This window comes from Desmodus rotundus, chromosome 2, assembly GCF_022682495.2.
Source record: "Desmodus rotundus isolate HL8 chromosome 2, HLdesRot8A.1, whole genome shotgun sequence".
NCBI lineage: Eukaryota > Metazoa > Chordata > Mammalia > Chiroptera > Phyllostomidae > Desmodus > Desmodus rotundus.
This window is the reverse complement of record NC_071388.1, coordinates 184,691,374-184,715,454: the sequence shown is the minus strand read 5'-3', so window position 1 is coordinate 184,715,454 and position 24,081 is coordinate 184,691,374. Positions and strand designations below refer to the sequence as shown.

Here is a 24,081-nt window from a genome sequence, read left to right as displayed (position 1 = left end):
AAGGAGAGGGCCCTGGTAACATTTTACTTTAAAAAAAAAAGATTTTATTTTTTTATTTTTAGAGGGGAAGGGAGGGAAAAAGAGAGGGAGAGAAATGATGTGAGAGAGAAACATCGATCAGTTGCCTCTTGTTTGTACCCGGAGCGGGAACCAAACCTGCAACTGCAACCCAGGAATGTACCCCGACTGGGAATTGAACTGGTGACCTTTCCTCTGCTGGATGATGCCCAATCAACCAAGCCACACCAGTCAGGTCTGCTGGTAACATTTTAGACAGATGGAAAGAGTTTGGAAGGACTAGAGAGTAGGAGGAAAAAAGTACCGATGATCACAGGCCCATAGGTCAGCTTGGAATCCATGGAAGGAATACAATTCTAGGATACAATAACTGTTTCCTCCTCCAAACCAACCTACACATTTTTTAATGCCCTCCCTAGACATCCAAACTCAAAACTTTACTGTTATCAATATTTCTTACTCTATCAGCCCGATATCTGTCAAAAGCCCAAACTGAAGTTTTCTAACATCATTTTCTCATCTTTCCCATCTATCTCTCCCCCTGCTTCTCTCTCTCTCTCAATTACCAATAGATGGGAAACCCTAACTGTATACTTAATATCCCTCATTCAGATGACCAATGATGGTAACAGTAACATTTGTTGAATCCCATGTATTCTAAGTCCTGTACACGCACCTCTTTCAATGTGAGCAGTCTCTTAGGTAGGCAATAATCTGATCCTCATGTTAGGGATAAGAAGTGGGGGCTCAGGGTGGTAACTTAAGGCCATTCAGCCAATCAATTGATAAATCCAGGATTCAACTCACGTCTGACTGATCCCAGATCCCAAGGTCCCAACTGCTACATTATAGTGAATTACAATGAGCTCCTGGCAAGTATCCTAATATCCTTTCACTCCCTCCAATTTATTCCAAATAGCACTACTTCTCATGTTAGCCCCTTGCTCGGGAGTATGTGAAGTTGGGCTATTCACAATCTCCTTGACGAATTTTGTATCTTCCAGTATCTGAGCATTTGAGGACACTACTTCCTCCCACCCCCGCCCAGCTTTGCATTTTAACATTCTTCTCAACCATCAAAACCCTTCTCTAAGTCTGTTGTGTTTTTAAAGGTTTTCTTGGTGCCCAACTTTGAATCACCGTAAGACTCTATTTGTAATTTCATCAACTCATCATTTTTCTTTTCTTTACGGGCTAGAAGCTCCCATAGGACAGAAACACACCTTATTCACCTCTGAAGTTTATGCTGCAGAGCCTTGACTAGGATTAAGTACAAATTGGCTGGAAATACAGTAAGAAGGAAATGGAAATTGTTACAGAGAGAAGCAGAAACGGAGACTATATCTCAGCATGGACTCCATCCTACGCCACCAGAACTGTGTCACTTGGAGAATCCAGAAAATATAACAATGCATTTTACTTTTTGCACAATGATTTAAATTTCAACACATAACTTGGGCACTTTTGTTTACGTAGAAAAATAATTCTGAAATTATTCTTCAATTTCTGCTACTTATCCACAACAACTGCTATAATATTCACTCTTCCTTAAGTACCGTGGTTAATTAAGCATGGAATCATTTGAATCAAATAGCCAAAGGGAATAAAATAATATATCAGTTAAATGAGGTTCATCTAAAATTTCAAACAAAAATGGTTGTATGATTTATGATGCTAAATAATTTGACCTTTGAAGATGTGAATTTTTCACTTAGGAAGACAGAGAAAACCATGAAGGAGTTGGGGCCACATGGCGCGGGCTCAGGTAGTCACAGGGACTAGTAAACTGGGCAGTACAGAACTACCCTCTGTGCTGCACTATTAAAGGAGTCTCCACACATGTGTGCATCCGTTTCATTTTCTCCACAAGAGCAATATTCCTCAGTGAAGGTCAAACCGGCATGACAGACATGGCTAACTTTTGGGTCTCGATCATGCCAGGCAGGAGCAACTTGCTTCTTTGAAATATAATTAATCCCACTTGCAGGGGCCATCACTTAATAGCAGGCAAACTTGGCAAGTAGAAATTATAAGTACACTTGAAATTTCCTCAGCTGGTTTCACCCACCAGGGATTGCTGTGATTTTCAGGATAATTTAAAGATAAGGCAGTAGGTCAGAATAGGGAACATTAAAGAGGTTAATGAAGAAGTGGCAGAGTCTTCCTTTCTCCACAATAAATGAAAGGAGATGTACAATACACGCACACACGACAAATAACGCAGTGTTGCTCTATCTCTGAAGCTCTTAAAAAAATAAAGGCATGAAATAAATAGAATACCTTCAGTTTTTCAGGATCTTTCCAAAACAGAAAGAGAGCTTCATGGGACCCTTTGTGTTACACTTTTTTTTTCAGGTATCGGGGATGGAAAAAGCCCTGTAGACCAGTCTCTCACAGAACAGACCAAACAAACCACTGATTAACTAGCATAGTTTTCATTTCAAGTGCAGACGCAGACACAGCAGTTTCACCTTCCGATACTATTACCAACACTAATCTGAAAGTTCCTTCTGCAAAAATGTTCCTTATGTGAACACCTCTAATAAACTCTCACCCAGTCGGGGGGTGAGGAGATCAAAGGATCTTCCAGACTGGCATTCTGGAAAGACTACCTCTGAAACACAGTTCTTTTGGTAAAGATACTAGAAAGAGCTAAGTAGTTGTAGTGTTATTATACATAAATTCCTCTCATTTGATTTCCAACCCAGCTTGCCACAAATAGAAAGAAGGTTGGCTAAATGTGTTGCTAAATTTGTGATACTAACCAACTGCTCAGGAAGGAGGACGTGGCCCGGCTAATAGGAGAATTCAGCACACTTCTCTTCTGTGGCAGGCAGGAGAAATGGCCAGGAAATGGATGCTAAGGCCTTTGGAATGACAGAGGGTCACATCTGAGAGGCCATCCTATATCAGGGCTTCCTGTATAACTGCTGACCACATGCTCCCTTGGCCGTAAGTGTTAAGACTTCACAATAAGCTAGTGATAACAAGGAAGTGAGGAAGATTTAACTGTCAAAAAATAGGCAGAGCTGTGCTGTTAAAGGGTACGGAGCTCGTGAAATAGCAAGGCTTAACAAAAGGGAGAGGACAGTTTCTCAAAACAGAAAAACAACAAACACGGTTTGTTTTCTTCAAAGGAGATAGAACAAGACAAAAGCAGGAAGTGCTGTCCTTCCCTCATCCTGCCAGATTTTCAATGGAAAGTCAAGTGGGCGCATCAATCACTATAGGGGAGAAGAGACCAAAGTAATACCATCTTCAATTTGTTTTTTGAAGAAAACTACAAAGATGTATCGCATAGCTCACTGTTCTTCATTTTGCGCTTTCAAATAGTCCAGTGCATGCCACACTATGAAGTAATGAAGTAATTTCCACGGAAATACTCCTGCGCATGCCAAGCACGGCCTCTCTTTAAACCTGCTGTATGGTTTGTGCCACTTAGCTCGCAAGGCAGAAACTTTGGCTGGAAAAGAATGCTCTCCCATATTTCTCCAAAACAAAGATTCTGGGTCCACATTACTTAGGGGCTTTAACTCTCAAAGGACCTTGCTTTGCTGTGGTTACAAAGAATATTCCACATACTTGGATAGTTAGAAGGCAAATATTTTTTAAAGAGTTGAGACGATTTGCCAGGAATTCTAAGGAAATGGCTACTAATTATATGCCCCCCAAATTTTGTATAAAACTAAAAACAATGAGAATAATTTATTTGCACTCAATCTCATCACCGCACAATTAATTGAATATGTTCTCTGGTGGGCTCAGCCTATGATGTCACTTTCTGGGATAGAAATCAAATTTTGCTAGATTCTATTAAATGAAAGTGAAATAATATATACAGGCTGTTCTGAATTAAGGACTTGGTTGATCATAAAAATTGTTTACAACCCAGTATTTTGGATACCAAAATACATTTTTAAATAATAAAAAAGAAAACAATCAATGTTTGAAATAGTGGTTAATCCAAGGCAAAATGGCATAGATTTATTCACCCATAATACATCTACAGTATAGTATTCTGTTCATAGTACACAGAAGTGGATATGTACTGGAGAAATAATTATAGCTCACATATATTGATAACTTACAATTGGCCACAAATTATGCTAAAAGATTTGCATGTGTTGTATCTTTGAATTCTCACAATAATCTTAGGATACAGATGAGGAAACTGAGCCTCTGACTGTGACCTGCTCTAGAACACACAGTGGTGAATACAGAGGGGGGTACAGGGAGTTGAATTCCAGAAATGATATTACGAGTTAAGAAACTTAGATCTCTAGTTCCTGCTCCTTCTGGGACCGTGGACATGTTACTCTACCACATGAACCTCTGTTTTCTCAACCTCTAAATTAGAGTTGGACTCACAGATTCTTCCAGCTCCCTTTACTCAGAAAATTCTATTATCCCATTTGCTAAATTCCACATGTAACTGCCTTTGGTTGAAAATGTATGTATTCAGAGTTTCGCACTGGGATAACAACAACATCCTTTTCCCCCTTACCTGGGGGTGGGCCCGAGCTTCTGGGAAGAAGGACTTAGCAGTGGTGCTGGGAATTCTAGCAGATGCGTGGAGAGGGGCATACGGAACTGACAGAGGGGGAACCAGGGGCGTGTGAGGGCTTGAGCTTCCAATTGCAGTTCTGTCCTTGGCACGCATGGGGGCAGGTCGGAAAGTTTCTCTTTCTGTGTAGGGTTTTACTCCTTCCAGGACCGTAGTTCAACAGAATACAGTTAAAATGTCTTTCCTTGTTCTCCTACCCCTGAAACAAGTACTATGTAATCCCATTGAGGTTTTCTAAGCGTTTTCATCTATAGTAACCAGAGAAGTGGACAGGAGGTAAAAGGGCTCCCTGCCGTATACACATGCTGCTCTCTTTTTTATTGTTTCTTTTCACTTTGACTTTGTAGGGAAAGACTAGTGTTTGGATAAATAAAGGATTGAAGGGAGAATCTATCTGAATTATAGAGAAAGAAATCCAGACTCCAGTTTCTTCGGCATTTCTTTTTAGAAAAAGTAAGGCGCTTCAGCGAGGAGAAGAGACAGAAATTCAAGATTCTGCCTTCCCAAGTGGCTGGACACAGAGGCGTCCAGTAGAGGAAAGGAGGCAGGGAGTGCAGTCTTAGGGTTTATACCACTCCTTCTTCTTCCTTTCCCTATTTTACTGCGAATCATCGCAAACCATACAACAGGGCAAAGGAAAAAAACATATCAGATGATGGGAAAGAGAAGGAATAACTGAAAGGAAACTCCAAGCCACAAAATCACGGGGGAAAGGGGCCGTTTGGCTGGTAATAATGAGCATTAATATATGAGAGAGGTGACTCAGCAAGGCTCTATACCCAAACATGAATGTAATCACATGTAAGAGAATATGAGGCTCAGAGTGGCTATCTTAAAGTGTGTGTAGTTTTATAACCTTATCAATATGGGAATTTTTTCTTAGAACATCTTAGACAGATGGAGAGGCAGGCCCTGTTTCAATATTCTAAATAACCATTTCTTTCTTGGACAGTTCCAAGAGTTAGCAAGTGTTTGGAACATTAGCACTTCCAACTATTGGTTTGGTACAAGCTCAAACACAGCAGAAAGAGAGTCTTATTTTTGTATCTCCAGAACCTCCAATTTAGTGCACAGCAAATAGTCAATAAATTGTTAGCTTAATACACAAGTAAATTAATGGATATAAACTATCTGAAGAAACAGATTAAGTCTACATTCTAATCCATAAAGTAACTTTTTACATATCTGATAACAATTATCGTGTGTCCTAAACTTGCTCTTTTTCAGGCCAACAGTCCTCAGTTTTCTCAACTAACCTTCTCTGTTCTGACGCTCTCACCCTGGGAACCTATCACATTACCCATACGTGCCTTTGTCATTTCTGTTATACGTTCAATGGAAATAAAATAAAAACCAAGGGGTAATAAAAATCCTCTTAGCACATTTATTCCTCTTTGTTATTAGTCATAAAAGTTCTTTGGAATTCTATAGCCTTCTTAAATATTTCAATAATAAAATAAATAGCATGTATTCATTGTAAAAAATGAGAAAATGAAATTCTCTCACTTTCCCAACTATTCAGGTACATCTCCTTTCAGTTCTGTCTTTAAAAAGATGTTTAAAAGTAATTTGATCATATTTCATATATCTTTTTATACTCTACTCTTTTACTTAACAATATACTATGAACATTTTCTCATGTTATTATCAGTTCCTCACAGAGATCATTTAAAGTACTTACATTTCATTAAAGAGCTAGCCAGTTATGTAGCCAACCCATGCCGTAAGGCTCTACAGCACTACAATAAATAGGACTTTAGAAAAAAAACGTGCATGAATTTTTTTCACATCTTTGCTGATCAGTTTGGGACAGATTACTAGACGTGTAGTTACTAGGTTGAAGGGTATATATTTTTAACAAGAACTTTGAAATACTCTTCCTCAAGATACCCGCCCAGCCCTTCAGGCTAGGTTGTTCAATTGCCTTGTTGCGTCGCTGTAGCCATGAGCGGTCCCCTTCCATCATCCTCATCACCATTTTGAATACTCGATTATATTTTTATTTCCTTTTAGACTGCGAACTGTGGTAAGGTAGGGCCATGAACATTTTTGCTAACTGTTTTGCATAGGGCCTACGACATAACACATGCTCAATGTACATTTTATTTAGTTAAATATTGTTATTTCCGTAAAAGGTCTTTGAATTTGTACCTGCGTTAACATCCTAAAACTATAATACCCCAAGTGGAGCAAAATACTCTTGGTGCGATTCCGCTGTTACAAAATGAAGCCTGTGACTGAGAACTCATCTTTCAGCTATCAGGAATTTACTGAGTGTATTAAGCTCTATCTAAACATTACCAACTCTCGGGGCAGAAAAGTTCCTTCTTGGCGGGCGATGACCAGCGATGCTGTCTCTCCCTGCTTGGTGCTCCTCAGCATGGCCACGAGCTCTTCCTGAGTCCGTCCAGTGACATCTCTGCCATTTACCTATGGGCACGGTCATATGGACAACCACAATTACACTTGCCGTCTTCTACCCTAACTGGTTTTTGAAAGTAAGCAGCAAATGGCCTCCCCATGATCAATGAAGATCTGAAATAATGAAGAGCGAACACATGGGCCCAAACCAACCATGTTTAAAGTAGCAAGAATACACCAACCATCATAAGTTATGGTGCTGGACAGTCTCAGGCAGTCAGTAATTAATGGGAGCAGTTTCTTCTAAGATATCACATTCTTATGAGGAGAAAAATCAAAGTGAAAGACACCAGAGAATGACCCCTCACGTAAGAAGGAAGCACGTTTCAAATGCTTAACAGGCGCCATTTTCTGCCTAACATGAGAAGCAGAAATGGACTAGTGGTACATGGCTAATGACTCTGGAAATAGGAGTCTTCTATTATCATTCTACAGTGTTCTCCCTGTTTGGAAAATTATGCTCATCAGGTTATTATAGATTATCGGGAACTCTCATTTGCTGCTACATCAAGTCATTCGGTATATCTTCTTTTATGACCTGGAACTGCATACAAGCTACGTAGTGTTGCTCCCAAGCCACGAGAAAGTTAAGTGGAACTGGTTTCAATGAAGATGATTTCTTGAAAGGTGAGTTGACAATATATGTTTACCCAGGAGACTGTGCTATCAAATAAAGTAAATGAGAGGAAAAAAGCCTCTTGCATTGGGTAATTCCAGATACTTCTCTACAGGCATAGATCAGTCTGAGGCAGGCTGCCCCATTCTTGAGAATTTTAAAGAAATTGTTGCCAGGGCTTGGGTATAACTTTGAAATTCTTACCCCTAATTAAAGGAACTCTTAGATTTGATCCAAATCCCCCCGGGACCCTAAGAGGTGAAAACAGGAAAAAGAAGACAGGGAAAAGTTTTCAGTCCTGTTGTCCCTGCATCACTGACCTTACTAGGGGCTTACAAAGTTAGGCTGCTTACTGCCTAGTTTTATAATTAAAGCCCTTCTCTTGTCTTTGAGTAATAATTGCCAATATGTTATATTCAAAATATGAATATCGATATTCATGTTGATATGCTTATTTAAAAACCAAGAAATATTTTATTGATGATATTAATTCTAATTGCTTACCTCCAAAATTCTGTCCCCTGATTGCAGGCGGCCATCTTTTATTGCTGCTCCCTTGGGCAAAATGTTTTTTACAAAAATGGGACCAGGACCATGTATAGAAGAGTCTCTGGTAACCACAGTGAAACCAAGTCCTTCAGGGCCTAGTGTATAAGACCAGAAAAATGCATGGTCACCTTAAGCAGGAATAATATTATATTCAATCCTACAGCAAAAGCTACCCAATTCAGACTAACGTAGAATACGTGAAATATTTACATTCCAGTAAATATTTTAAATATGCTTCAGTTGTTCTGGTTTCAAAGACAGATTGTAGTTCCTGACAGGCTATGATGCTATCAAAGTGAATTCAGGGCCACATGTAGACGTGTAACACTTTTGTTTATTAAGGTCCTAGAAGAAATGCCACGTTATCCGTACACCGGGGAGATTGATTTCTCAGTAAACCATACAAGGAAGAGACCATCTATCTGATGTGAGTTTTGTCGGGTTCTCAATCAGCTAGCAAACCTGTGGCTTCCCCTCTACTTGTATCTCTTCCCTGCATGCTGCACCCCACTGTCCCTTCACTCATGCTGGTTGCTCCTGTCCTGTTCTCTTGCATCTCCAAGCTCTCCTTGTCAGGATATGTTTGTTTGTTTTTTGTTCACTCTAAAGGTATGCCCAGATTTCTCTGCCCTAAAGAATCCTTACTTCAGTCTTACTGCATCTTCAGTCTTACTGCATCTTCAGTCTTGCATCACCAGTGACCTACCTGTGAGCATACCCAGTAATTCCTCCTATTCTTGATTTTTTTCCCCTTTTCTAGTTTTGACACTTTTCACCATTTTTCTTGAAATTAACTCACCCCTTGGAGTCTATATATTTGTTTTCTAATTATTTTCCTATCTCTCTGATCACATCATATCTGTCATTATCTCTCTTACCCAGTGATCTCCCACAGTAACACAGATGTCCCAAAAGGATCTGTGGAAGAATTTTTCCTCTGGACTCTGCTTTGCCCAGCTTTTGGCTCAAACTACCAAGTCCCTATAAATGACACCTACATGTTGTTGTTGGCCCTAACCTCTCTGGCATCAGCTTCCTAGTCATCACTGTGCTCACACTTTCACCAGCGTTTCCAACTTCACTGTGAACCCCTTTTCTGATCCAGACCTTCACCCTTTCAAATATAGTCATCTGCATAAAATTCTGACTTCTAGCAATGGCATCTCCATCATGCAAGCTACTCTGGCTGAAGCCCTCAGCAATAACAGTAATTTCTCTCTCTCTTCCCTCCTACATCCAGGCAGCATCTAAGGCACATATATACATATGTCATATATATATTTATGTATATATGTATGACATATATATGTGTGTATATATACGACATATATATACACACACACACACACACACAATATATATATCTAGACACACGCAATGCAGCCTTTACTGATCTTTTTGGTTTCTTCTTTGCTGTGTCTTTTTGCTGTCAGATTAATCTTCCCAAAGTGAAGCTATGATGTCATATTTATTTTTTTAACTTTTTTTTGTTGTTGTTCAAGTATAGTTGTCTCCATTTTCCCCCACCACTCCTCCTGCCCACATCATATTCTTTATTTTTTGCATTCAAGGCTTTCTGATGGACTTTTAAGGTCACATTCTGCTTTTGAGTCACCTATCCTCAAAGCACTCCACCCTATATCAACACATAGTTGCATCATCTTTATGAAAAACACAAATTATGCATTTATATAAAAAGCCTACCTGCTAAGCACACTGGAATATTCATGCCTCCCATCAATGCATTTTCTTCCCAGTGTAGAATTCTTATAGGAGGATGAAATTTTTACCAGAGGAAATTTCAGAATAATCTCTAGTAAAGGTGCATGTTATTTGCTTTTCATGTATGTTGGTAAGTGTTCTAAAACTACCTTAGGATCATTAAACTATCTATTAATAAAGACAAGAGTGAAGAGTCTACGAGATCTTAGTTTCATCTGAATTGAGTCCTGAGAGATCACACAGGATCGCAGAAGATGGCCAAGGGCAGGGGAACGACAAAGACAAGACACAGGGACGCACGACGCTTGCGTGTGCGTGGTAATGCTGCACAAGTATGCACGCGCACACATGATGTGCTCCCACTGATCTGCCTTTAAGTGGAGAGAGGGATTGAAAAAGAGGAAGAAAATGTTATACATGCCTTTGAAATTAATTATGTTTTTAAAAAACTGTTTGCAGCGTTGAATTAGTGAAATTACTAATTATTACATATTTGCTTTCTAAAGAGTCAATTTTTTTGCTCCAAAACTATCTTTGACAGCCAGAAACAGTATTTGTTTTGAACTTGGCCTATAGATGTTTCAAAAATCACTCATGTTGCTCAAAACAGGGACACTTGAATTTTAGTGTCTATTTAGTATTAAATTGTGATACGGGATTGTTTCTATCAAGTTTGCAATGATTCTTTCCTTTCCCCAACTCGTCTTCATTATTTTCTTGTTTCAAATAATCTACACTCTCCAGAAGAAAAGATTAATAAGAAAGTACTACAATTTCAAAAATTTGTTTCCCAAGTATACACTTAAATCTATTTTTTGATACAATTAAATGAGGGGAGAATTAACAAAATTAGCCTTAATGCATTTCTCTTAACCAATTTCATATGTTACAATAATAGAATGCTATTAAGTGTAATTTAATAATTACCTTTCTTAAGGTCAATCTTAATTTTCTTTGCATTTTTCTTGCTGCCAAACCCCATGAGAGGGGAGAGTGAGGGAGAGGATGGCTTTCTTCCTATCCTTGGTACTCGGGGGCTCTTGCTCTGCTGCAGGGAAGTTGACACATCTTCTTCAGGACTGCTTGCTCCTGAGAGATTGACTATCTTTACTCCTGATTTTCCATGGACTGAAGGTGGTGGCTTTGTTCTCAAAACACCATCATTGTTACCAAAAATATTCAGAGGCCCAATGACTGATTTTTCATACTGTTCACGGTTTTGAGGGGGAAGCACGTGGAGCAGCACGCAGGGCGCTTTCATCGCCTGGCGGAAGACGTCTTGAGCCCTTGAAGGAGAGAGAGCAAGCGTGTAAGGACACCGCACACTGGCATGCCTCCTCCTGAAGCGCCCAGCATCACGGCAGCGGGCGCAGCGCAGCGGCAGGCGCGCAGGCGAGACCCCACCACTGCCGCCCGCTGGGCTTCGCCCACTGGGAAATAGTTACCGCTCTTGTCTGCCCATGAGGTGCCCTGTACTAGGCTACACATGCATTAGTCTCTCAATCATCTGAACAACCCTGTTAGGTTAGTAAAATTAGCTCTCATTGTGCAAAATGAAAAAAATGGAGGCTCAGAGAGATTAAGTCACTTGTCCAACAAACCACAGCTCTTAAGTATTTCTGAATCTATCCAGAAGTGATTACTGAAATACATTTAACAGGAAGCTTTAATTTTAGATGGAAAAAAAACATCTTGCATATTGTTAGGATTATCAATTAATTTCCTTTTAGGACTTAATTATAAAGTACAGGTCTTCTCTAACATGAGCTGTGCTTTCAAAGTTCCCTTCTGACACAACCTTTCCGCGTAGAGGCTTTTGATAGGTGTGTCGGCTCTGCTGAATGTCACTGCGGGTTGTTAATCCTGTATGTGCCCTCCCAGTGATTCCGGTTACTCTATTATAGACTGCCTGTATTCTTTATTTTTTTGTCTTAGCACTTTGTGACTTTCCTTAAATTTCCTACCACTTTTTCTCTCCTTCTTCCTTATGCCTCATGCTGAGGTAAAATAGCTCCCTTCCCCAGCCTTTCTTGCCAATGAGATGTGCGTGAAAGGGCAGAGAAAAGCTGGATTATCTGGGAGGCAGAAACTTTTTTGTTCTTCAGTTTCTCTTTCCTGTTTCTTGAAACTCAGAAGTGATGGTGGGAATCCCAGCAGCCATCCTGTGACCACGACACACCTAAAAGGTGGCAGCCACCCGGGAGGAATGGAAAAGCAGAAAGATGGAAGATGTCTGGCGCACCGCTGATGGGGGAGCTGCCGCAGCAATGCTGGACTGCCACCTCCAAACCCTTTGTCCTTAGAAAAAAGCCATTTTAATCTTGTTTGAGCTACTTTTATTTCAGGTCTCTGTTACTAGCAGCCACCCCAAATAATAATCATAATTCCAAGCTGCCATCTGAGCCCCGTGTACCTTACTGAAGTGCTTGATTGCCCACGTGGTGAGTGGAGGGGGGAGAAGACGTCACACGTCAGCCCGTCTCCCCTGGTCAGGTCCTTGTCTAGGAGTCAGCTTCTGCTCTCTAGGAGTCAGTTTCCTGAATTTTTATGGGCCCCAGTTTCCACCTCTCTAAAACAGGGATCACCTGTCTGCCTTACATACCTATCAAGCCCTGTGAAAAGCACAGTGGTACACAAAAACGATACCGTTATTGATAATGACGGTAAGTTTATCTATTACTCATTGTTTTCAGAAAGAGAGTATTAAGCCTTCGTTTTCTTCCACGCTTAAGCAGCCAATGCCCACTGCCCCTCAACCTCAACTACTGACTCCTCCCCCACACACTATATTGACCACTAATGGCCACAGAGAAGATGCATTATGAGTTGTCTTGGTCAGAAACAAGAGGTTCATGATTATTACTAGGAAGTATTCGCATGTATTTTCTTGCTCTAGAATCCCCTTGCAATGCCAACATACATTTTAAAAATATATGCAGACCGCTCTAATTCTTAGGTCCACAAACCTATTCTAGTAACATTTTCACACACAGAGAAATGATTTCTTCAGGGAGAATATTTTAATTTTTTCTCTTTGTTTGTATTATCCAGTGAGTCCTCACAGACATCTCGCACAGATATTTAGTTGGAGGAAGACTGCTGACACCAAGTTAGTTAATTAATAAGCTGAACTAACGGTCTGTGAAAAGAGTCATTAAACACCAGTCTAACTGACCCATATCCCAAGGAAAACAAACCATCTATCGATGCCTCGGACAGACAGCCAGGCAGGAAGGCTTGCTCTGGCCTGCAGGCTACCATTCCCAGGACTGGTGGGGACATATGCAGGCCCCTCTGAGCACGCTAAAACGTGAGATGCATTTGCAAATGGGTGTTCTGGGGTCATTCAAAGGGAACTGACAGAAATTCTACCTAGAATTTTGATCATAATGAACTCGGTAGTGATTATAAACATTCTAGGGAATAATAAAGTAAATGAAACAATGGAAAAAAGACTTACTGAACAAAGGTTTTATCTACGAGGTCCACACTGTTGATTTTCACAATACATTCATTTTCATGAAATAGTCCTTCTCGCTTAGACCTGCTGTTTTCCTCAATGCCGCGGATGAAGAGTCCCAGAATCCTAAGTGCAAAATTTAGGTTGAAACAGAAATACTGAATAATAATATGCTAATTAGGTCTCCACTTGCAACTATTCAGAAATAACTATTGATTTCTTTTTATGAAAGAAAGTATGCTTTATATTCAGGCAACTCTTTGTTTTTTAAACCCTTAGTTAAAAGAAAGACAAAAAAACTCAACTCAGTCAAAGAAAAAAATCCCTTCAAGAAAAATATACATAAACATCTACCCAGAGTACATTAATCTACAATCCCATTTCTAACATTTGTAGTAAACTTAGGAAAGGCTCATGTAGCTCAGCACCATTGAGGACACAAAGACTCCTGGTGTGGAGGAGGGCTGACCACGGTAAATCGAGTTAGTGCCCAAGGAGCAACGTGGTATTAGTTAACCCGAGAGGATTAGTTATTCACTGTAATTTTTTTTGCAGTCTTCCTACCTATTCTAATCATTTACACTTTAGAAGTAAACATGTAAGTACGGATCTTATGGCTCAGTTTAGAAGGAAGTGTGGTCTCCTTTGTCGGTTCCCCAGAACCCAGTAGGTGCTGAGTGTCTTCTGTGTGTTCAGGACGGAGGGGTGTGAGACAAGGTTGTGGGACCAGGACAATTGGTCAGTACAGGCTTAGAGGAAAGCAGAAATTCAAACTCTGGGTATGTTCATAAGCCGAGACTCTTCATAGAAGGATATGGGAAGAAAGTGGGACATAAACTGGATCAGGAGAATGAGTAGGGCTTGGATAGGAGGAGAATCTACAACGAGGAAGGATGGACCCTGTGTGCTGCTGTAAGTGGGGCTTGTATGAGGAGCAGTGTGTGGAGCTAACAACTGGAAAGGCCAGTGACCCGCAGAGGGGCCTTGAACACTGGCTGGTGGACTTAATCTGATGATGCTGGAGTGGTACGCCCGCCAGCCATGGCTTCCGAGCACGGTCGTGACATGGTGCAGGCAGGACTTTAGGAAGGTGTCTGAAATTTCAACCAGGAAGAGGCCAGATTCACAGAGGATACCTGGAGAATCCTGCTGCTTTTTGCTTGCGGTTTAAAGTCAGGAGGGGAGGGAATTGGCAAAAAAGGAAAGGAGAAAGAAAACTTCAGCAATAAAAATAAGGAATTAAATTTTATATGTATACATGTATGTGTGTGTGTGTAAATCTGTTACATATCAGTAATATCTAAACCGAATACTAAAGTGTATTAAACCTGTGTATCTTTTTCTCCTTTGAGGGATTTCCCTTCTCTGTGTGGCGTGTCAGGTCCTAGCTGCATCTCAGCGTAAGAGAAAGACGTCTTCTCCAGGAGGAATTCGCTGGGTGTGGAGAAACTGCCATCTCTTCTTCTCATGTCCTCTTGGTTTTCCTCGTCATTCTCCTTACTATAGGGGCCTCATGTGCTTCTACATAGTCCCTTTGCATTACATCTCAACTCCAAATAACATATGAGCACATTTAATGGGTGAATAAGGGTCAGCCATGGAAAAAGGGCCATCGCTAATAAAAGTGAAGGAGAAGAACGATCTTCCTGTTTGGAACAGCCACAAAGTGGAGCTTCTGCCTCCAGGGCCTCAATTTGCTTAATGAGCTCAAGTCATCTCAAGATGGCAAAAGGAGAGGCACGTGCAGTGATATTTGGAGCTCTACGTCCAAAATGTTAAATGAACACAGCACGCGGGTGCGAGAGAGAGAACGGCAGAGCCACACCACCCATTGCACGGCAGGCTCAGGGGCACAGGCCCAGAGTGTGGTGAGGAGTCCCGCTTCATTTCCTAGTTTTAGTAGGTTAGGGAATTAATTTCATTCTGTGTAGAACAGCAAAGGGGCCAAAGCTGGTATTTGAAAAAGGATCTGAGACTCAAGTTAGTATTTTTAAGATACTAATCCTACTTTAATCTCCTAACATAATATAAAAAATTGAACTATTTGACATGCCAAAATAAAAAAGTAAAAGAAATAGAACAAAGTAGGATTTCTTTTCTAAATTAAACAACTCTGTAATAGTTCACATTTTGGATTTTTGTTATGGTGGACTCACAATGACATGATCCATTAGGAGACTCACATGTGGTTACAAACTAGTTTATGTAAGTGATATTTTTTTAACAAGCATTCAAGTCTTCCTTTAATTTAATTCAGTACATCATCAGTCATGTAATGTTACTCCCTAGGATTTAATTTCACATTTTGGGAGATGAATTAATTCTTTCAGGCCACTGGGTTGCAATTTAGCTGGCATATTACAGCTGGAGTATGCTATGTGAACCCCCTGATCTAAATAACCTAACTTTCCATGAAAAATTTATTGACAGAATAAGCCCAACTCGAAAAAGCCATGTGTCAGAGGTAATTTTGGTAAAATGTAAAACTGACTGAATTTATTAGTTGGTCCCTGGCACGCCACTCCTGCCCTCGCTCTCCCATGGAAGGAGTGGATTCCCACCAGTTTGACTTCACCCGGACCAGTCTGAGAGGGCTTCGAAAAGACTCGCTCATTACGCACCTTGCCCCAAACTGGTGGCCGTAGTAGTCCTTTGAGACCAAGACTCTCAGGATTTAAAGATTAATGCTGTGAGGAGTTACAAGCTAAGATAAATCAGTTAATTTGCATTAATTTGTAGTAATAAAGGGAGCTGCATTCCACTGCCCCGCAGAATAAGAAGGGTAACAATTGCTTCTTGGCCTTCGGATAATTGTTTAGGCCCCAACCCATCTCTCCCTGGCCCCCTTACTTTCCTCCCACAACATCCGGTGGCCGGCCGCTGTACTCGCTCAGCACATTCATCTGAACACCCGCTCTCCTCACTCTGTGTCCCTCTTTACCCACCCCTTCCTTCTCTCTCATACAATGTTTAGCTGTCCTTACTCTGAAATTGAGGTGTTTGTTTTTATTTACTGAAAAACAATTAGAGTCCATGGTTTTAATTATAAAACAAAACCGGTGATTGGTTTTTAACTAAAATTAAGTTGCTTTTTACCTGCTGGAACTCAGTTTTTTGGGTATTAGTTTTGTTTTTCCTGTGCAAGCCATGGCCCTCCATACAGACGGCATTTAGCACCCTGTGCAGTGATATCTAATGAACCCACTGAGGCTTTATCCAATACAACAGCAGCTACATTGTCGTCAGGGTGCTGTAACTTAGATTAGGTTTCTAATTTAACAACAGGTGTGGCAGTATTTTTCTAAAAAAACAAAAACGGGAGGCAAAGCCAATTACAGTAGTCCTAGAAAATAATTAAATGTAAGTTCTAATTTAAACTAATGACACAAACCAATAAATGGGAGGAAATGAAGAACTAAGTATACCACTATGACCTTAGCCCACCACCGCCCCTGCTCACGCAGTGAGACCATATGGCGTTATGAAGTCAGACGCTTGTTTGACACACTCTATACGCAGTTGCATCTAGACACATGGGTTGAGTTAAGTGTGCTGTTTCAGCCTGGACTCATTACTTCTTAACTTTTATTGGCTCATGTCTCCACTTCCATATTATTTTTATGTTTTTAAATTAAATTTCCTCTCTATAATACTAGTGGATAGCAAAAAAAATTTTTTTTACACAAGTATTTCACCAAGTTGCTGAACAGTTGACCATGAACTTACAAGTCTGTTGTTGAACTACGCTTTTCTGTGTTAGCCAAAATAATAGTAATACTGATAATTTACACATTCATAGGATGTGTGCTTTACAAGGAACTTTCACACTGTTAATGTCATTGAATTCTCACAAGCTTGATGTGAAATAGGTGTTCACAAGAGGCAAATTTAGGGGACTCGCTCAAAGTTCTAAAAAAGAGGGCACTGAGGTTCAAATCCAACTGTTCTGCGTCCAAGCTCAACACTGTTTCAACTATTTCACGGGGCTCCTGCTACAGATCAGAACCAGGAAGGAGAAGGAAGGAAATCGATAAATTCTAGTGCATTTTCCTCATTTGAAGTGAGAGAAGGTGATTTCTGGACTAAAGGGGCAATTTGTTTTCCAAACTATTGAAAATGAAGTATGGTGATTGTCACGTTGTGTATTTCTTCACGGTCTGGAAATCGGGATGATCCTGTGCTCCATTCCAGCTTCATTAAGCTAACGGGCCTGGTAATTTAACCGCTCTGGTATTTCACAAAGCTCTCTTGCTGCACTTCTGCCAAAAGCCATTAGACTTTCTCCTGACAACTGGGTAAATACTCTCCCTGTCTATCAAAAACAACCTCGGCTTGTCCTGTGCCATCACCCGTAACATTTATAAACACGCTTATTAACACATACAGGAAATGAAACAATAAGAGCCACTAGTTTTCCAGTTCATTTCTTTTTAGGGAACATTCATTCCAGCAACAGCTTGGCATCAGATGTTATTTGCAAAAAAAAAAAAAAAAAAAAAAAGAAGGTGATGACTTTGCAATTACAGGTAGCAGATGGCTACCTACTCAAAATAATGCCAACCAAAATATCATGACTAAATCTGCTCTTCCTGCTATATGGCAGACTGAATTGAGTAAATATTCAGAACCAGTAAATTAATACTATATAACCTTTGGGAAAATTTCTATTTTAGATAGAGCAATGCAGTGAGAGCAAGTCAGGAGATCTGGATTTTGTGTGACCTTGAGAAAATCAACCGATTTTTCTGGTCTGTGGTGTCCTAGCTAAAATACGGTGTTCTGCCTTTTCAGTGATGCATTTAAGTCAACAAATTTAGTAAACAAATTAAAATCATGTCCTATGAGATACTGATTTTCTTTTAAGTTTCTGATAGTCCTTGTTGATATCAATTTAGTGCTAAGGCAGTCATCTTGTCGCAAAGTGACAAATATCTAATGCTAGTTTTATGTGGGTTGTTAGAGCAGTATTAGTGGGAATATTATCTCCCAGGTACACCCTTAATTTCCATCGGTATCCAGTTATGTAGACATTAGTTTCAAGAAATGCTGACACAATCTGATTTACTACATGCCAGTGTGAAGTTAGCAATATAAACATTTTAAAGGATGTGGTAAATTATTTTTAATTGATCATATTTTATTTTTAAAAAGTAAATAGCCTGATGGCATTTTACTGCTATGGCTAAAATTATTGAAACCTATATAGCTGATGATATAGCTACTTATAATGTTATACTATTTATTACTCTAAAGTATATACACCAGAGGAATGTCAGGAAATACCAGTTTGGAATTACTATATTTACTAGTTGAAGTGTATTTTACAATATTGAAAAATTCAGTTGCAATATACATCTAACAATATGTTTAAATCTTTTCCAAGTATTCTGTTTATGACACATTACTGATAAGAATACTTTAAGAAACTACTTCATAATTAATTGTAAGTGCAGCACTGAGATTTATTTCTCCCTATTCTACTGCATCTTAGAAGTAAATGATTTTATTTTCTTTCTAACACATAAGTGGCCAACAGAAGTATTATCTTCAGGTGTCCATCCGAATAACAAAGATACACACTTAAACCTCTTCTGAAAAATATTTGGGAAAATGAGCGCCAGTCAAGTTTTTCATTAGCATGAGCTTTGATATAAGAAAAGCATCTTACCTTCCACTCAGAGAAGAAAAGAAGGGTACTACATGTATTCCCAGGGGGCCTCCTTCCCCGGAAATCTCCACTGTTCTTGTCATATCACTGGGGCAGAAAAAAGTAAGAGCAAAGATGAGTCTCTGCTAAAAGAACAGATGAGGCACATCAAAAAAAATTTTAGGATTATATCAACTACTATAAATTTAACAGCAAAGATGAAATCAAAGGGGTACATGATTTACAAGATTTGAGAAATAAAATGTTTCAAAGACTATCTGATTTCTCATTTTTTCCCCTAGAAGAGGAACAAATGGAAATGACTCCCTACAAAAATAACTTCCTACTTAATCTACATAAATCAACATATTTAAAAGGATGTACACAAAATAAAATTTCTCCCCATTGAGACACACTTGAAAATTACTGTACAGATGAGAAAATTCATAGAACTAAGCACATCTATGCTTAATTATAAAGTATGATTCCTCCCTAAAACAGAGAGAAAATGAAATAAAATACGTATTTATTAGAAAAAGCACAAAATTACATTTTAGAACTGTGAAGCCACCTTGGTAGTACACATGGGCATGTTCAAAGCATTATATATCAAAATTTAAAGTTGCCTTTCAATAAAGCATCAGTCGTATTCAGTGGAACAATTCCAAATTTTCACCTCCTATATTTGTTTAGTAGTAGAAAAAGAAGTTGCAAAGCCTGAAGAAAACGTATTACAGAAAGAAATAGAAAGCCTGACCCACCTAACCTATTCCAGATTAAGAAAAGGATGAGCTAGAAACATTAATGAATAGTGTGTATGGCTGAACTATACAAGACATAGGAGCTTTTGAGTAATAAAAAAGTGGAACTAACATGTTTTTATAAACATGAGAAATAATAACCGTGAACAATTACTGGCTCCTTTAATTCCAGAGAAAGAAAATAAAATTGCCAGAGGAAAAATGATAAAGTTGAAGCGTACATCCCAGTTATGGAAATTGTAAGCAGGTCTGTATTGTTTCCTATTTACATGAAAATGACCTGAAAACTAGATGTCAAATTAAGAGCTACAGCTGCCACAAATGCTTTTCTGCTCCAAATTGAAAATAGTGAAATTTGGCTCCTTGCTGGAAAGTTGAGAACAGCATTAAGAAAGCAAAATGCCTGATGAACTCTCTCTGCATGAAGCATTCTCTAAATTATCAGCAATCTAAAATAAATACATTAAATATATTCTCATCAGTGGATTAGGCTTATTTTTAATGTGTTTTCATGGCAAACCTATTACCATTAAGAACTGCAAAAAGAAAAGCGCGTCACTTTCCAACGTTTGTGGGATATGATGGAATTTCAAATCTGATAATAAATTTCAAATGAGTTGTACTCAGATATTGCTGATAGATTTAAAACTTGTTCAGTCAGGCAGGTTATAGCAGATGCCCAGAATAAAAGTTAGAAACAAAACAAATCTTAGAGTGATAATATCGTGGGATAAAATAGATTCTTCTCTGTACTTTCTGTGTGAGAATATAGACATTATATGAATGTATGTATATAAAATACTATAGAAAGGTATGCATTAGAAGTCATGAATATAAATTGTTTTGTGGGAAGAGAATGTTATATAGCTTTTAATGGACCACAAGGCAATCATTTTTATATAATAACAGATATAGAGTGCATTTGAAGGCATCTGAGGAAGACTAAACCCAAAACATTCACATTCTAGGGTTACTGTACTATGTTAAAGACTTCTAAACACAGACTAAAATCCTGTTTAACCATTGAAACTTTATTGCCTCTGCCTTCGTGATGTATTGTTATAGTTTTGTACCTAGAGCATAACTCTTATCTTTTCTAATGAATGTATTAAGTGTCCACATGCTGATAGACAGACTCATGTGCCTCATATAAAGGTGTGTGGAATGTGTTTAGTCTAGAACAGACTTCAAGATTTCAGTTTAAGAAGTTATAGAATGGCTTTATGCATTCTCATTTTTTCTATTTTTCAAATATTTCTCTACCCCACTTAAAACCCCTTGTGTGAACTTGACTTCGATGTATCATACTGACATCTACTCTTTAGTCATTATCAATCCTGTATTTTTACATTCACGTAATAAAGTAAATCTCACAATCTGTTAAAGTAATCAATCTTGTTTTAAATACTAACAATTTGGGGGGATGCACTTTTAAGGTTCATTTCAACTTTGTAAGATTTCCTTTCCCAATATTTCGGAATAAACTTTTATGCTATCTTTACACATCACAGGATAATTTTTGGCTTGAAGGATATTTGACAGCCATTAAATTACTACCATAAGAATATTGTTATACCAGAAAAAAACAAATAAGACTTTTAATTTTGTTGATTGTAATATGCAGGCACTTATAGAGAATTAGATCTATTTAATATAGACAAACATTGTAAGTTTTATACAGACTATATTTCACCATGCTTTTTATAACTTGTTATCTGTTATTTGTTTTAAGATAAAAAAGAAAAGCATTTTAAAAGAGGACACCTCAGAAACCAGTCCATAAAATTTAACTATTTTAAAAGTGGAAAAAAACCCACTCAGTGTTATATATACTTAATAGAGTACAGTAGAAATCTCTCTCTATACACCATCCATGGAAGCCAAACACAGCAAATAGGGCTAAACACAATATCTCATAGAGTAAAAATAAGCTATTAATGCTATTTGTTTAGGTAAATTACAGAATAGAGTTCAGGGACCAGTGAGCAGGATATATACACATTTTTTATATATGCAGGGAGAAGCTGAAAATAGAAAATGAAATGAAAAGCATATTCTAGCAGCAGAAAGAGAACAGGATTGGCCACTACTTCTGAAAAACAGACAAAAAATGAACTGTGGGGTAAAGGAAAATACTCCAGTTATATAAAGAAAAGTTGAGCCCTGCCTGGTGTGGCTCAGTGGATTGAGTGTCAGCCTGTGAACCAAAAGGTCATCGGTTCAATTCCCAGTCAGGGCACATGCTTGGGTTGCAGGCCAGGTCCCCCATAGGGGGCGGGTGAGAGGCAACCACATATTGATATTTCTCTCTCTCTCCTTCTTCTTCCCTCCCCCTCTCTCTAAAAATAAATTAAAAAAATTTTTTTTTAAATGTTGGAAGATTTCACTACAATCAAAATAGCTAGCTTTACACAACTTTCTATGACATACTAAAACAAAAGTAGATAGTCAGAAAACATTAAGTCCAGTGGTATTAAGGAAGCTAAACCTTTTAAGATCCAAATGACAAAACTGATTCAATAATCACTGGAACCAGCTGCTACCTATCTAAGAGTTTAGGACAAAGTGATGGGAGATGGCACAGAAGCAGTGGTTAAAAATGAGCCTATTCTGAATGGCTGTTCTGGAAAATCTAGATGAGAAGGGTTGCATTTGGTTAGTGATGTGAAGCTTGAGGGAGAGAACATTGTACAATGAGAGCTGCAGATGTTTGTATGTCTAATTTCTTCCCACAAGGCCAAGGGACAGCATTTTTAACATTATGATTATTTAACTTGTTTAGGGTAGGGAGGAGACAGGACTGAGGGTAGGGAGGGGAGACACTTTGTTTCCAAAGGAAATCATGATTCACTTATGAAATTTGACAGGAAGTATATCCTAGCAGTGACGTAGCATCAGATTTCTGAGTAAATCATTTCAACTAAGACCAAAAGCATCTGTTTCCTTACTTGTACAATGAGAAAATTAAGATAAATCCCAAATAGAGTTGTTGGTTTTAATGAAAAAAATAGAGAAGCTGACAAATATGCATTGCATGTCAGTATCTGGTATATACCGGGGGTTCAAGAACTACCAGCCATTAGTATGATTATCAGAACTTTCCAAAGGAACAAATGAGCTTATGAATTAAAAGGGAATAACCTATTTCAAGCTTTGCAATTTTTCTCAATTGATTTCCTCAGTAAGACTTTAAAAAAAATCTTTAAATACTACAGGGCTGAGGAACATTTCTTCACGAACAGACTGCTGACAGCGGGAGGGGGGCGAAGGGCCGGAACAAATGGACAGAAGGCAGCGGTTGGCGTTCTCTAGGGACCGACGCACAGATCTGTCATATGCAAGGGTGTGAGCGATGAACTGCAGAGTCAAACATCCGAGAAGAGTTTGCATATGACACTGAAGTAAAATGTGAATATGCTGAGTAAAAATACAACAAAGAATTTGTTATTGACGGTGGTGGGATTCACTTAACTCACTTGAATTCACCAAATATTAATTGAGTAATTCTAATGAGGAAATTCTGCAAGAAAAAAACAAAGGGCCTGAGGAGTTCATAATCTAGGAGATAGGTTAAGACAGGTAATAAAAAAATAATACAGAGCAATAAGACAGAAGTAATAGTAATGGTACCACATTCTCAGTGAAAGGAAGCTATTTATTGGGAGGCTGTGTGCTAACTGCATTCTGGGTATCACACCATGTACTCATATCAAATGTATGCAAGCACTTACATCAGTTCCATTGTGTAGATAAGTAACCCGATGCCCAGAGGAGTTAAATAATTTGTCCAACATCACACCGTTTACATAAGGTAGAGTCAGGAATCAAATTGGAATTTATTGCATTCCAGAGCAGCTGTTTTAAACCAGTCTGACATGTATTTCAAAGCAGAGGCCCCTTCTGATGAGGTTCAGAGCAGTGGGGTACAGGACCAGAAAGGGAAGCTAGAATCAGGAAGGCCTTCTGAAGCAGGCTGCATGTGAGATGGAACTGAGAAGGGCACATGGATCTTTGGTCAGAAGAGGTAAGCGAGGTGGAAGAGGTCGTGACAAAGAAAGCGGTCTGCACTGAGATTGTGAACCAGCGTGGTGTGGGCACATGACTGGGGGGTCAGTGGGGAGGAAGGGAGGGGAGATGGAGAGAGTGAGGGAAAGAGAAGGAGAGAAGGGGGAGAGGAAGAGAGACTGATTGATTGTGGTGGGTAGGAGATAAGGTTGAAGCATTAGTCTGAGATCAAATCTCAGAGTGATGTGTCAAATTCTATGCTGAAAAATTCACGCTTAATATTGTAGAAAATGGAGTCAGTAAAGGTTTTAGGACTAC

At 39.0% G+C, this 24,081-nt stretch overlaps 1 protein-coding gene across 2 annotated transcripts in view; it reads right to left on the bottom strand.

Annotated features, from left to right (window-relative positions):
• Positions 1 to 24,081, bottom strand: part of PARD3B (par-3 family cell polarity regulator beta) — a 959,988-nt gene that overhangs the window by 432,453 nt on the left and 503,454 nt on the right. For both annotated transcript variants that reach the window (XM_024564159.3, XM_053918986.1), the window contains exons 6-10: positions 19,019 to 19,105; positions 13,351 to 13,476; positions 10,818 to 11,176; positions 8,124 to 8,263; positions 6,884 to 7,012 (exon numbers count right to left, since the gene is read on the bottom strand). In XM_024564159.3, coding sequence (XP_024419927.2) covers positions 6,884 to 7,012; positions 8,124 to 8,263; positions 10,818 to 11,176; positions 13,351 to 13,476; positions 19,019 to 19,105 — 841 coding nt within the window. The remainder of the gene's footprint in view (positions 1 to 6,883; positions 7,013 to 8,123; positions 8,264 to 10,817; positions 11,177 to 13,350; positions 13,477 to 19,018; positions 19,106 to 24,081) is intronic.